Source organism: Parus major, chromosome 21 (assembly GCF_001522545.3).
Source record: "Parus major isolate Abel chromosome 21, Parus_major1.1, whole genome shotgun sequence".
Lineage (NCBI taxonomy): Eukaryota > Metazoa > Chordata > Aves > Passeriformes > Paridae > Parus > Parus major.
Window position 1 is genome coordinate 5,692,862 of NC_031789.1, and position 12,916 is coordinate 5,705,777.

General features: G+C 44.5%; 1 protein-coding gene across 3 annotated transcripts; it reads left to right on the forward strand.

The window, feature by feature from the left end:
* The first annotated feature begins 608 nt into the window (after positions 1–608).
* Positions 609–4,119, forward strand: AURKAIP1 (aurora kinase A interacting protein 1). Of its 3 annotated transcripts, none has more exons than XM_015648198.2 (4): positions 609–629; positions 1,076–1,164; positions 1,816–2,258; positions 3,266–4,119. In XM_015648198.2, exons 2-4 carry the CDS (start codon positions 1,113–1,115, stop codon positions 3,371–3,373), a joined length of 603 nt encoding a protein of 200 aa, XP_015503684.1. In that variant the 5' UTR covers positions 609–629; positions 1,076–1,112; the 3' UTR covers positions 3,374–4,119. The 3 variants fall into 3 exon arrangements, with proteins under 3 accessions (XP_015503684.1, XP_015503682.1, XP_015503683.1); XM_015648196.2 differs by having other exon boundaries at positions 629–746; XM_015648197.3 differs by lacking the exon at positions 609–629 and adding an exon at positions 929–953.
* Positions 4,120–12,916: the final 8,797 nt, after the last annotated feature.

Here is a 12,916-nt window from a genome sequence, read left to right on the forward strand (position 1 = left end):
AAGGACCAGGAGGGACAGTGAGGGGCTGAAGGGCCAGGAAGGATTGTGAGTGACCATGAGGGATCATGAAGGACCTGGAGGCACCATGCAGGACTGTAAGCAGCCAGGAAGGAACTTGAGGGGCTATGTGGGACAATGAAAGACCATGAGAGGGTGTGAGTAACCATGAAGGACCACAAGTGATGGTGAGGGACTGTGAAGGACTGTGAGAGGATAAGAAGGACGAGGAAGGATTGTGAGTCATCACAAGGGATCATGAAGCACCACAAAGGTGCCACGAGGGGCCGTGATAGACTGTGAAGGTCCATGAGGGACTGAGACAGGCACTTTGAGGAATCTTGAGGGGTCGTGAAGGAACCACGAATGCCCATGAAGGACCGTGAGGGGCCAAGACCGGCACTTCGAAGGATCCTGAGGGGCCGTGAGGGGCCATGAAAGACCATGAAGGCCCGCGAGGGAGTGAGACCGGCACTTGGAAGGATCCTGAGAGACCGTGAGGGACTATGAAGGCCCGCGAGGGAGCGAGACCGGTACCTGGAAGGATCCTGAGGGGCCGTGAGGGACCGTTACCCGCCCGCGCCGCCAGGGGTCGCTGCGGCCCGCCGGAAGTTCCGGTGGCGGCGGGGCCGGTGGGTGATGGCGGCGATGGTGGCAGGGCCGTAAGGGGAGGGCGAGAGCGGCGGCCCGGGGGCTCCGTGCGGGCCCTGCCCGTGCGGGCAGTGCCGGTAGTGCCGGGAGGGCTGAGGGTAAGAAGGCGGCCCATTAGTAACGGCCCGTTCTTAAGCCGCGCGGCTGCTTCTCCCGGCCTTAGGGAGGAACAGGGCTGTGCCAGGAAGGTCGGCTGGAGTTACCATGTTTTTAAAGTTAAAACAGCCCAAGCTTTATGAATAAATCGCGTCCGTGGCTCAGCTGCCCTGGTGCTTGACCCCCACAGCAGAGCCCGACAGACTGAGGTTAAAACCATGAGGATATTTAGGGTCTCAGCCCGTCTTTTTGGACGTGGGGTTGGTTGAATAGGGAAGGTTTCTCAGAGCTGTATGTTTGCATTACTGAATGAATGTTCTTATTTGAACAGTCATTGCTGGCTCTGCCAGTGAACAAAGTGAAGCAAAATGTTAATATCACGGCTGAGTTCACAGTTACTGAAGGCTTCGAGAATTGCAGGTAAATTGGTATTGTGTGACCAAGTTTTCTGTTTGTTTGCGTTTATTTTCCTGAGGTAGTTTGGCTCCCAGAAGTTTCTTTTCCACCAAGCAGTGCAGGAGAGAGGAGGCTGTTGTTGAGTTAGTGGTTGTCAAATGTTTGCATGTCTCTGATTTACTCTGTAAGTGTGGTGTGGCTTTGGTTTAACCTTTTTTACCCTTAGGAGAAGATTCCTTAGCAGCAGAGAGGTTTGATACAGCAAACACTTCTTTACCATTCCAAATTGATTTTCCATCAGAAAACACAAAAACATTCCACTTAATGGAGTCATGGAGAAGTTTGGGTTGGAAGGAACTTTAAAGTCTATGGAATTCCAACCCCCTGCCATGGGCAGGGACACCTCCCAGTGAAGGGGAGCTTCCACCCTGCTCTGCCTGGGTGACCTGGGCAGCTTATCTGTTAAAGAATAATATATTTTTAAGATGACAGCATTGTTAGAAATAAAAATCAAAATTTCTTCCTTGCTTTTGTGATGATGATACAACTAAAAGGGTTTCCTTTTATTAGCCTAATCTAGCCAGAGCTGTCTGGCGTTTTGAGAGCTGGGCAGAGCTTTACTTGTGCTCCTGCTGGAAAATTCTGCTTTTTAAGTGCAACCCCTTTCTCCCAAAGGCCACCTCTTGCCCAGGTCAGTGTCCTCCTTCCTCTGCTGCCGCTCTCCATCCGCACGCTACAGCACCCAGCCCCCTAATACAAGTGGGGCCCAGCCCCACCAGTGGCACATGCTGGACCCTGAGCTGGAGGAGATCCTGATTCCTAGGAAACTCTCCATCAGCCCCTTGGAGAGCTGGCTGACAGTGAGGTACTCCCTCCCCAAAGTTGAGGGGGCTCAGGAAGAAGTGAGCCATGAAAGCCCACAGCCTTCCGAGTGTCCCCCTCCTGCTGGGACTGGGGATGTTGGCGAAGGAGAGGAAGCCCTGGGTGACAAAGTGCAGTGCAGAAATGTCCTGAAGATCCGCAGGAGGAAAATGAACAGGCACAAGTACAAGAAGCTGCTCAAGAGGAGGAAGTTCATCCGCAGGAGGATAAAGGAGGGGCGCAAGAAGAAGCGTCAGGTGAGCTCAGGGGAGGGAGAGTTCCCTGACAGAAATGTGCCCACACATCAAACCAGCCTCTGTTCAGGTGTTGGATGATGGATTTAAGTGGATTTGGGGAAAAATAAGCCTGAATGAATTCAGCATTTACCCTCAAGCTGCACCAGGGGAGGGTCAGATAGGAAACCAGCAGAAATTTCTCCATGTAAATGGTGGTCAGGCATTGGAACTGCCCAGGGAGGTTTGGAGACCCCATCCCTGGAGGAGTCCAAGGAATGCCTGGACGTGGCATTCAGTGCATGGTGACAGGGTGGACATCAGTCACAGCTGGACTCGGTGATCTCAGAGATCTTTCCCAGCCTCGGTGAATCTGTGATTCCAAACATGAAAGTGGTAATTGCTGGGCGTAACTTTTCTTCCATGACAGTAATTTACAAATATGTGTGAATAATGGCGATGAATTTTAGCATTTTTGTGAATGATGAAATTATGTGTCTACCTTGGATCAGGGAGACTGCTTTAATCTTTGTTTCTTCCCTGTCTTGCCACCGTCCTCAAGTGCTTCTTACTTTATTTTTTTATATAGAAGCCTTTTACTTCCTTTAATAGAAGAGGTGAGGGAAGACATGGGGGGTTGTTCAAGCTGGGATATTCTCGTTCAGCACTGCCTTTCATGGGATATAGTTTAGTTAACTCTCTAGGAATTCTCACTTTGCCCAGATGCAAATTGGGGTTAATTGTAATTCCACTGCTTCCAATTTTCAGTGAACTCTGTAAAATCTTCTTATTTTCCTTACCATTTCATTGTCCACCTTCTCAGTTTTCCTTGCACAGGACTTTTAAAATGATACCAGAATCCTTGTGCATTTTAATGTCTTCTGATGTATTCTCTGCAGTAAAAGTCAATATTTTGACACTTGAACCTTTGTTTCCTTTGTGTGTGTTACACCTACACTGTCCTTGGGACACGTAGGCAATGGCTGTTGCTTCTAAGCTGTGTTAATTTTTATTTTTTATCCCTGTTTTAGATAAAATTTGAGAAAGATTTGGAGCGCATCTGGAAAAAAGCTGGCTTGAAAAGTACTCCTGCAGGGTGGCAAACCCCCAAGATCTACCTGAGGAGTTCCAGGCGTTAAAAAAACCCACCTGTCATAAATTTTAACCTGCAGTTGTAATTAAAAAAAAATATTTACTTATGTTGATGACATTTAATCTTTTTCTGATTGTGATGAAAATAGTAGGAAGGAGTTTTCCAAGGACAAACTGGCAGCTTTTCCTCCCCAAAGCAGAGTTGTGATCGCTTTTCTGGTGGTTTGGCACTGCTGTCCTGTGATCATTGATGAATTTCTGAAGTCCGTCTTTGAGATGAGACTGAACCTAAGAAAAATCAGATGTGGGAGATGGGATAAGTGAAAGAATTCCTGTTGTTTATATGGCACAAACCTTTGGAAAAGTTCTTTTCTAAACTTCATTCTTTCACAGCCTTAGTGCAGAAAGGTTGGGGTTTTCCTAAGAGTTGTGGTGAGATGGGAATTGGATCCAAATTCTATGGAATTTATCTGCAAGAGCTTTTGTTGTCTCATCTGGAGTCTTGGTGTGCAGGTGCCTTGGGCATTGTGTGAGCATCCTTAAAAGGCACATTTATTTTTGTGTTCTATTTTGTGCTAATAAGAAGTGGTTATTTTTGTCTTTGACTGACCCCTGTCATGTAGAACATCCAGATATTCATCAAAGTAGAAGCTCAGAGCTAATTATTCATTAACTACAAAAACTCATGTGCCTGAGACAAGCCTGATACAATCAGCTGGTTTTGCATGGTTGAATTGTGAAAGCTGTGAAAAATACAGCTAAAATAAACCCTATCAGAGGACTTTTTATTTGGGTTCTGCTTTGGGTTCTGCTTTTGTTTTGGGGGTTTGAAGCAGTTCTGGGTGGTTTAATGTGATTTAACTTGTGTATTTTGGCAAAACGATGGGGTGGACCAAGGAGGAAAAGAATGATCTCCTTCAGGCTGAAAATTATTCCCTTTTTTCTGCTAGGAGAGAATAAACTGAAAGGGAGAAAAATAATCTCTGTAAATCATTGCTACAGGATGCATTTTAGGGCATCCTGAGCCACAGCTTCTCTGGACCTCACCCCCCTTAACAGGCAAGAATTCCTTCCTAACATCTTGAATCTCAAGATTTGTGTTTTCCTTGTCAAAAAACTGTCTTACAAGGCACAAATTAGGTTTTACACCCCAGGGCTGTGTCAACTTCCTTCAATGCTCTTGACCACAGGATGGAATTTGAAACTCACTTTACTGAATAATCAGGGAGATGGAAAGTGCCCCAGATTTTCTGTAGAGGGAGCATGAGTCCAGGATATACTCACAAAGCTTTAGTAGGAGCTGCCCTTCCTCTTCAAAATATCTGCATCCCACTGAATCTGCACACTTAATAAAGGTTTATGTGCATGTGTGGCTGTGGTAATGAAAAAAAACCTGCAAACAGGAAAGCTTTGATTTAAAATTCCCAAAATACTGAAGATTTTCATTATTTGGCTCTTCTGAGAGGAAATGGTTGAAAACCAGACAGATTAATGGTATTAATTACAGAGCTTGGGGATAACTGGTAGGGTGGTGATTTTATGTCACTCATTGCGCTGGAAAGGTCCCTCAAAATTGGAATATACATCAAATTCCTCTTTTCCTTAAATCTTGGATTTCATGCACTTAACTGCAGGCAGCAAACTCAGCTGAACAGAACAAGTTTAGGAGTTTTCTCAGTGATTAGGTTTGTGCTGGAATGGGTTGGCTGTAAAATAGGAAATCAGCTGACTTGGAGGGGATGAAAACTCTGATTTTTGTTTCTCTGAACCAAATCCCATTGCAAATGTGGAGGTTGTTGCCCCATTTTGGAAAGGCCAGAGCCCAGCAATGTGGTGGCAGTGGCAAAAATACCATTTATTTTTAATGTTAGCAAGTAATAGTTCCTGGCAATCAGGATTTTGGTTGTTTCCTTATCCTGGAGAGCAATAATTCTTACCAGAGTAAGGAATACATACATTTTTAAGAGTCTTCTCTAGAAAATGTGGTGCTCAATGACATCAGCATGGATTCTTGAAGTTTTTTAGAGGCTTCTGGACATAAAAGTTATTTCAGCCACAAATAAATCCAGTTTAACTTGAAAGTACTTTCCAGCTGAGAATCGGGCCTGATTGTATATGGGAAAGGGAATAATGGGAAATAACTGATCCCTGCAGCTTTTTCCTAAAAGCCTGGATCAATTTTCAATACTTCATATAAATAGAAAATTGCTTTGTGCTCCATGGTGGTAGAGATGAGGTGTTGGAAATGACAGGAGACTTTGTGATTAAAGCAAAATCAGGAGATTTATGATACTGCTGGGGAGTACAAAATTAATTCCAATGTTTTTATAAAGTAGCAACCTCTCTATTCCACTGCAAATCAGACAGTGTGGTCCCTTTGGTAACAAGGATTGAAACCCAATGGGTGGGAAGTAGAAACATTTAAATTGTGTGTAAATTGCAGCAGATCAGCAATTGCTGCCTGAGTTAACCCTGTGATGGTCTGGGGTATGCAGAAGAGACTTCAGCTCCTGGGCAGCCACTCCACAGTTCTGCACAGGAATATTTTTGGATGTTGTCTCCTCTAGTTTTGACTTACTTCCCATTAATTCAATTCCACTCTGAGTTCATCATGGTCTGGGATGTATTGATGGCTTCTCCTGCTCCAGGGACCTGATTCAAACCAGGAGCTTGTAAAGGCACCAGGGGGAAAACACTGCTCTGATTTGAGGCTGGTTGTAGGCAGGCAAAAGGTTTGAGAATTCTTAAATCCTGAAGTGTGTGGTGCAGACTGAAAGGATTTATTCCCAGTGTTTTCAAGGATGACTTCACGTGGACAGACTGTGGGATGCCCCTGTCTGCACAGATCTGGAGCAACAAAGAGAGAAATAAAGAGAAATCTTCTTCCTGTTGTATTGGCTCCTGATAGCTGGTGTGCTTAAAACCTATTATTTTGGAGCATCTTTTAGGGTTGTTTTTTGTGTATGTGGTTTATTTCTATTTGGGATTTTGTTTGTTGTTGTTTGTGGGGTTTTTATTTGCTTTGGGTTTGTTTTTTGGTTGGTTGGTTTTGTTTTGGTTGGGGTTTTTTGACATCAGAGGGAGAGGACAGGGGTGATGTGTCCTCCTTTTGCTGCTGGGGGATTTTTCTGCAAAAACCCAAATTGTTCTGATGTTTTTGTTGTGAAAACTGTTCTTTCTTCCAATAATAAACTCCAGACTCAAAAGGGAGTAAATCAGCCAATATCAGGGGATATTTATGAGCATTTGGTGTACAGAACACCTTTCAGGGCATTAATAGAACCTGAGTACCATTAGTAATTAATACCGTTAATAATTCCTGAGCAGGAACAGTAGGCATCTTTATTCTGGTGAGCTCATGCCATGTTAAATAGGGCACTTTCATGTGAAAAACCAAGATGTTGGTGTACATTGGCTCCAGCAGCTCTGACCTGCTCCTTCTCAAATCCTGGAGCTAGCTCTGCCTTGGTGGGACTGATCCCTGATCCAAAGGTTCCAAATTTAACAAACCAGGTTTGTTCCCACCAGTTGAAAACCTGGCTGAGGTGAAATTACTGATCTTGCAAACAGCACCTGGGGCTGACTCAAATGCCATCTTTTCTTTTCATCATTCATGCTGTTCTCTGTTTTCCAGGAAAACATCCTCATTTGGGGTCATTTGGGCTGAACCTCTCCAAAAATAACAGCACTCTGTACCCAGCCTGGAGCATTTGCAGAGCTGAAATGGGTTTGAAAAGTGGTGGTTTTTTTGTTACTTTTTTCCCCTGCTGCTTTTTAAATAAATAAATAAAAATGTCAATAACTGTAGCTCCTGTAAACATCTGAGGTAGCTTGGAGCAAACACAGATTCCAGTTCTCCTGTGGAAGAATCCGTTCTTGCTTCACTTTCCCTACAAAACTGAGGAATAAAACTGAAACAAGGAGCTCTGTGAGTCAGAGAATTTAAGAAAACCATCTGATACATCACCTTTGTGGCAAATCCCAGATTTAGGGATTTATTTTGTCTTGCTCCTTGTGTGGACACTAAGAATCCTAAAACTGAGACTTGTCCCCCTTGAATGTAGCTGGAATTTTCTGGAAAATAATGGGAAAAAGGAGGAGTTTGAATGGACAGTGGCACCTTGACAAGGCTAAATGGAAGTGCCTAAAATTTTGTTTGAAGTAGAAAATATGAACTATTAAAAAAAATTGGTGTTTTTCTTACTTTTTCAGTAATTGGCACTTGCTGCTCAGGCAGGTGTTGTGCTGAGGGAATGTCACTGCCTTTGGCGTGTCCAGATCTAGAAAAAAACACTTATGGAGCCTCTCAGCAGCTGGAATACTTTGGAATTCCTTTCTCACTTGTAAAATGATTGGTGTTAAGAAAAGGATGTGGAATTGTGAGCAAGGAGTTGGCACAGCAGGTGAAAAATTAATAGTTTGGAATTTTTAAGGGAATTAGTTCATGGTAGGACAACCTGACTGAGTTTTATCACCAGCCAGCAAGGAACTGGTTAAAGTTGAAGGAAAAAAGAGGTGGAAGAAATCGAGTTGGAGTCAGCGAAGTGTGAGCAGCACCAAGTTACTCACTGGCCTCACTCTGTGCGTGAGTCAGGGCTGTTTCCTCAGGGTCAAAGGGTTTTCCCTGTTGTCAGCACTGGCACAGCCAGGCCAGGATGGGATGGCACAGCCAGCTGGAATCTGCCCAGCAGCACTAGGTATATCCCCAGGGTAAATCTGGGACTGCTCACCCTTGACTTGACTGAGCAGCCTTTGGATTGCTCAAACTGTTTGAGTTCCTGCATCTGTGGCTTTGCCCAGGTCTCAGTGGGCTCCCCCAGGGGCTCTCCCTGCCTGATATTGATGCCTTAGCATTTCAGCTTCTCTATTTTCCATGGATTTGTAACCCTGCAGCTCTTCAGTGCAGAACTCTACACTCCACACACAGTGGGAGCTGCTGCCTTCCCATTTTGGGCAGACACAGCAATTCCTCTCCAGACCTGGCAATCAAGGACACCTCACTGCCCCAGGCCTGAGAGATGGAAACAAAAGTGAGTTGGGGGCAGCAAACTTGGGGTAAATTCCTTCATTTCCTGAAGCTGGAATTGGAGGATTAACCCCCAATCTGCAAATGGACCCAACTTAAAAAAGGATAAAAACCCATGAGCCGTGGTTCATTTTGGGTGGTTTTGTCTGCCCTAAATGCACCTGAAGGCCCTTTTATAAATAGAACTGCTTTTTATTCTCTTAATTTTGTCTGGCCTCTGTTTTTAGATTGCCTAAAAATGCATCAATTTCACTGTCTCTGTGATGCTGGAGAATATCTTGTGTTATTCTTGGTCTCCTGCCATCCCTGACTCCTCTAGGCCCATGGGAAGGTGGGGCAGGGGTAAATGTGTCCTGCTTGCTGGTAATGTCATCCCTCAGGGAAGGGAAGGCAGGAGAAGCTTTCTCTCACCAGTAATTCTCAGAAAAACCTGGAACTGAAAAAAAAAAAAAAAAAAAGTGTGGAAAATAACAATATTTTTGCCTTGGATGGCAACGCCTTCTCCTGGAGTGATTTCTGATGGTGGAGAGGAGAGCAGAGAAAAATGTTGTTTCCAGTGTAGGAACAGCTCCTTCTGGAGTGGGGCTGCCAGGATAGTTACCTGAACTTTCCTACATTGTTCTGGGGGAGAAATATGCATTTCCACACTGTTCTGAGGGAGGAATATGCATTTTCGTCTTGTTCTGGGGGAGAAATAGGGATTTCCATATTGTTCTAAGGGAGAAATTGCATTTCCACATGTGGTGTCATCCCCAAAGTGGAGTGGGAACTCTCACTTGATTTCTATAGAAGGAAAATCAAGCAGCACCCTGGGGTTTTTTAGAAAATTATGGTGGCCAGAGTCCTCTTGGGTTAATCCTGAGAAAATACACTTTTCATATTACCCTTAAAAGATGACTAGGCTCCATGTTTATGTGTCTAAATTTGGAAGCATTATTATATTGCATTATGGAAAGCACCCTCCTTTCACCCAAAGTATTTTTATTTTTAATGAAACAGCCTGCAAACCTGAGGTAAATAACACAACTCTGGGAGGCACCTTTGATCACCCTCTTCAGCACCAACCCATTAATTTTTCCACTCTTTTCCCAGTCATTTCTGATCTCAAAATAAGCTGGAATCCCACTGTTTAATTATTTTAGGTGGGTGCAATGGATGGGCTGCAATTAGTGTCAAAACCTCCTGATACCAGAGCTCTGTTCCCATGTGCAGAGACACCACAAAAAGTGGTTTGAAGCACAGTGCTGGTGGCCACAAACGGGACACAAAATTCCAGCTCTCAGCTCCTCAGGACTCCCAGAATTTTCTCATTCCTCACAGGAATGAGCAGTGCTGGGTACTTGTGGCTTGAGCTTTTCCCAGGTCAGGGAAACCTGACTTTGTGCTGCCCGTGGGAGGAGTGAAATTCAATTTGTGCCGTGCTTGTGGTCAGGATTTGTGTTGTGGTCAGCCTGCTCCAGGGGCTTGGGAGTGACCTGGAATACTGGATAGTGATCCAGGATTTTTGGACACTTTTCCAGCTCAGTTGCTTCCCCCCTGTTTTCCCCAGAACTTTGTGTAGGATTAACAATGTCCATGTAAAATGCCTCAAAATCTGGAATGAAGGAGGATGCAGAATTCCTGCCCCTTTAGAGATGGGACCCAGGTCTGGTGACTTTTCTCTGGAACTCAGAAAGTGGATGAGGAACAGCCAGGAGCTGTTGCATTCTCCCACAATTCTGGAGACAAACATAGGCTGAGCAGAGTGCAGAAGGGTGATTTGATGCCTCAGCCATTTCCTCCTGAGCTTCAATGCTGTCTGCAGCTGTCAAATTGGACCAGGACTGGGGATCCATCCTCCAGAGCACAGCCTGATGGATTCTTTGTGGATTTGGGAAAGCTTGAGATGCTCCAGAACCACATGGGAGTGAGTCAGTCCTGTGTCATGGGTTGGATACTCTCCTGTCTCAGGCACTCCAGGTTCAAAAGTTGATTTCTGGGGACCTTTTGTATAAATTTAGAAGGTTTGGGAGCACTCAGTTGCAAGTGACCCTGAAAAAACCTGATTTCCTAGGAAAATCCAGTTTCTGGTTGCTGCTGTGGACCTTAGGGAAGGATTAACAGATGCAGATACGTGAACAGAGCCACTCCTGGATTTCTGATTGCTATAACTCCAGAGCTGCACATTTTTCCATCCCCTCAGGGTTCATGGAGGGATTTCAAGCTCATACCTGTTTTTTCTTTAACACTCTGTGTTGAAGGCATCCCTGGCACTCAGAATAGACGGGGATATGGGTACTTAGTAATTTAAATGAAATTAAAGGTAGAAAATATAATTTCACTGGGGTAAAGAAGCAGCAGATCAAAATGACTCCTGATTTCCCTAGGAATGGGAATACTGGGAAGATCTGAAAGGCAAGAGGGATGAAATGGGGTAACTGGAAGGTTAAAAATGAGGGTTCTTCCCAAAATCTGCCCAGGCTGATGTGCAGCTGGTCCAGGCTCTGCTTCCAGTTCTGCCAGTGCTCCTCTCTGTGAGTTTGGGTGACTCATTTCCTTTTGTGCTCCATGGCTCCCTCCTGCTCCTGTCTGTTTAGATTCCAAATTTTTCCTACCAGGAGCTGCCTGTGCTGTGTGGGACAGACCCAAGAGAGAGCCTTGCACACATGAATGAAGGACCAGAAAACACATTTAATTTGATTTTAATTATTTTTTAACAGCATTTAAATTGAAAAAAAAATCATAGCAAGTACTTAAAATTAATTTTTTTTAAACTAAATTTATTTTTATAGAGAACTGATTTTTCAGATTTACCTTCTTACAGTTTGGTCGTGCTAAAAATATTAAACTTAACAGAAGATTATAATTTACATCTCCTTTGTGGGTGTCAGTAAGGTGCTGCTTTGTGTCTCTTTTTCCACCCCCAACTTATTTGCTGCCTGTTGTTTTCCCATTTCTTCTTGGTCAGTTGTTTTTTTGGTGGTTTGTTTTTTTTTTCTGAGTTGCTTCTGTCTGGAATAAAAAAAAAAAAAAAAAAAAAAAAAAAGGAAAGAAAAATCAGTGTTGGTTTCCTGGGCAATGTCTCTGTTTTTGTAACTGGTTTCTATTAATGGTTTTGAGATGAATCCCGGGAATCTGAAGCTTTCCAGCCAAAGGGGGTGTTTAAATATTGTGCCATCCAAGGGTGCTGGAATGCAGGGAGCTTTTGGAGATGCCTTGTGGGTGCAGACAGAGCTCTGTGACCTGCTCCAAGGACAGCAGAGCTGGAAGAACACACAAACACACGGATTAATGGGAATAATCCATGCAGCTGGAAAACTCTGGATGCTGCAGTTTAACTCCTCACTTGGGCACATCCAGGTCTGTCCCAGACAATCTGCACAGCTCAGTGAGTTCAGCAGATCAAAACCCTCTCAGCATTTCCATCTGACTAAATTCCTGCATTCCTGAACATGCATGTTAATTAGTTTCTGCTCCATGGGTTATTGGGAAGTGGAGCTTCCAGCTGGAGATTCAAGGAATTTGAAATCATGAGATTTCAAGGAGGAAGATGAGGAGCTGCCAGCAAAGGACAAACCCAAACCCACCTGCTGTTCCTATTCCTCTGGTTTTGCTTCAAAATGAAGCCTCAGGCTGCACCAGGGGACATGAGGAGGGATTTCCCCATGGAAGGATTGTTAAACATGGGAATTGCTGTTCAGGGAGGTTTGGAGTGCCCATCCCTGGAGGTGTCCCAGGAATCCTTGGAGCTTTGGGTTGGGGGCAAGGTGGGGATTGGTCACAGGCTGGACTCTGATCCTGGAGGGATTTTCCAGCCTCAGCAATCCTGGGATTGAGGAGTGCTTGAGTACAGCATGGTAGTGACTGCCAGTGGGTATTTCTGTGAACTTCACCTGTCTCTGGCTGTTCCAGGGCTGGTATTTAATGTTCCCATGATATTTTTTTATTCACCCTAGTCTAAAGGTGTCAGAGCTCTCCCTGCTCATCCCCCAGCCTGTGTTTGCCTCAGCTGCTTTGGTGGCTGCATCTCTGGCTGCTGATTACAGTGGATTCCAGTGAAATGAAACAAAAAAACATCTGGTGAGACCATCACCTTGTCATTCTGGATGTGCCCTTCAGAAAAGGCAAATCAGGGGGTTTTGTGTTTGTGGCTGGGGAACAAGCAGGGTAATGCTGGGGCTGAGAGGTGCCTGACTTGTTCCAGCCCTGCAGTAATGACAGGCTTTGCTTGGCAGCCCTGTCATTGTGGTTGGCTTTCAATTCTGTCCTTTCAGTTCACAGTTCTTGCTCTAAACTGGATTATTTCAGGCTTGCTTAAGGGGTTCGTGGCAGCTGGAAGATTTGGTTTAAAGAGAAAAGCTTTGCCACCAAGTGAAAAATGGTGTCAGTGTAAATTAACCCTGAAAGGCACTGCCTTTCTTTTGCTGTTCCCATGCAAAGTTCTTTTTTCCCATATTTTCTTTTGAAGAATCCTTGCTGCCTTTGCCACTGCCAATTAGCTGTACTCTTGTACTCTTTATTCATACACTGTAGCATTCCCTACTACATTTCTGTTCCAGGATTTTTATCCTTTCTTCTTCCCATG

What these genes read in the sequence shown, in the direction of transcription:
- AURKAIP1 (XM_015648198.2), top strand. Translation starts at nt 1,113, where the DNA reads ATGTTAATATCACGGCTGAGTTCACAGTTACTGAAGGCTTCGAGAATT. An exon ending in GAAGGCTTCGAGAATTGCAG is followed by an intron (nt 1,165 to 1,815) that starts GTAAATTGGTAT and finishes TTTCTCCCAAAG; the next exon opens with GCCACCTCTTGCCCAGGTCA. An exon ending in GGCGCAAGAAGAAGCGTCAG is followed by an intron (nt 2,259 to 3,265) that starts GTGAGCTCAGGG and finishes TCCCTGTTTTAG; the next exon opens with ATAAAATTTGAGAAAGATTT.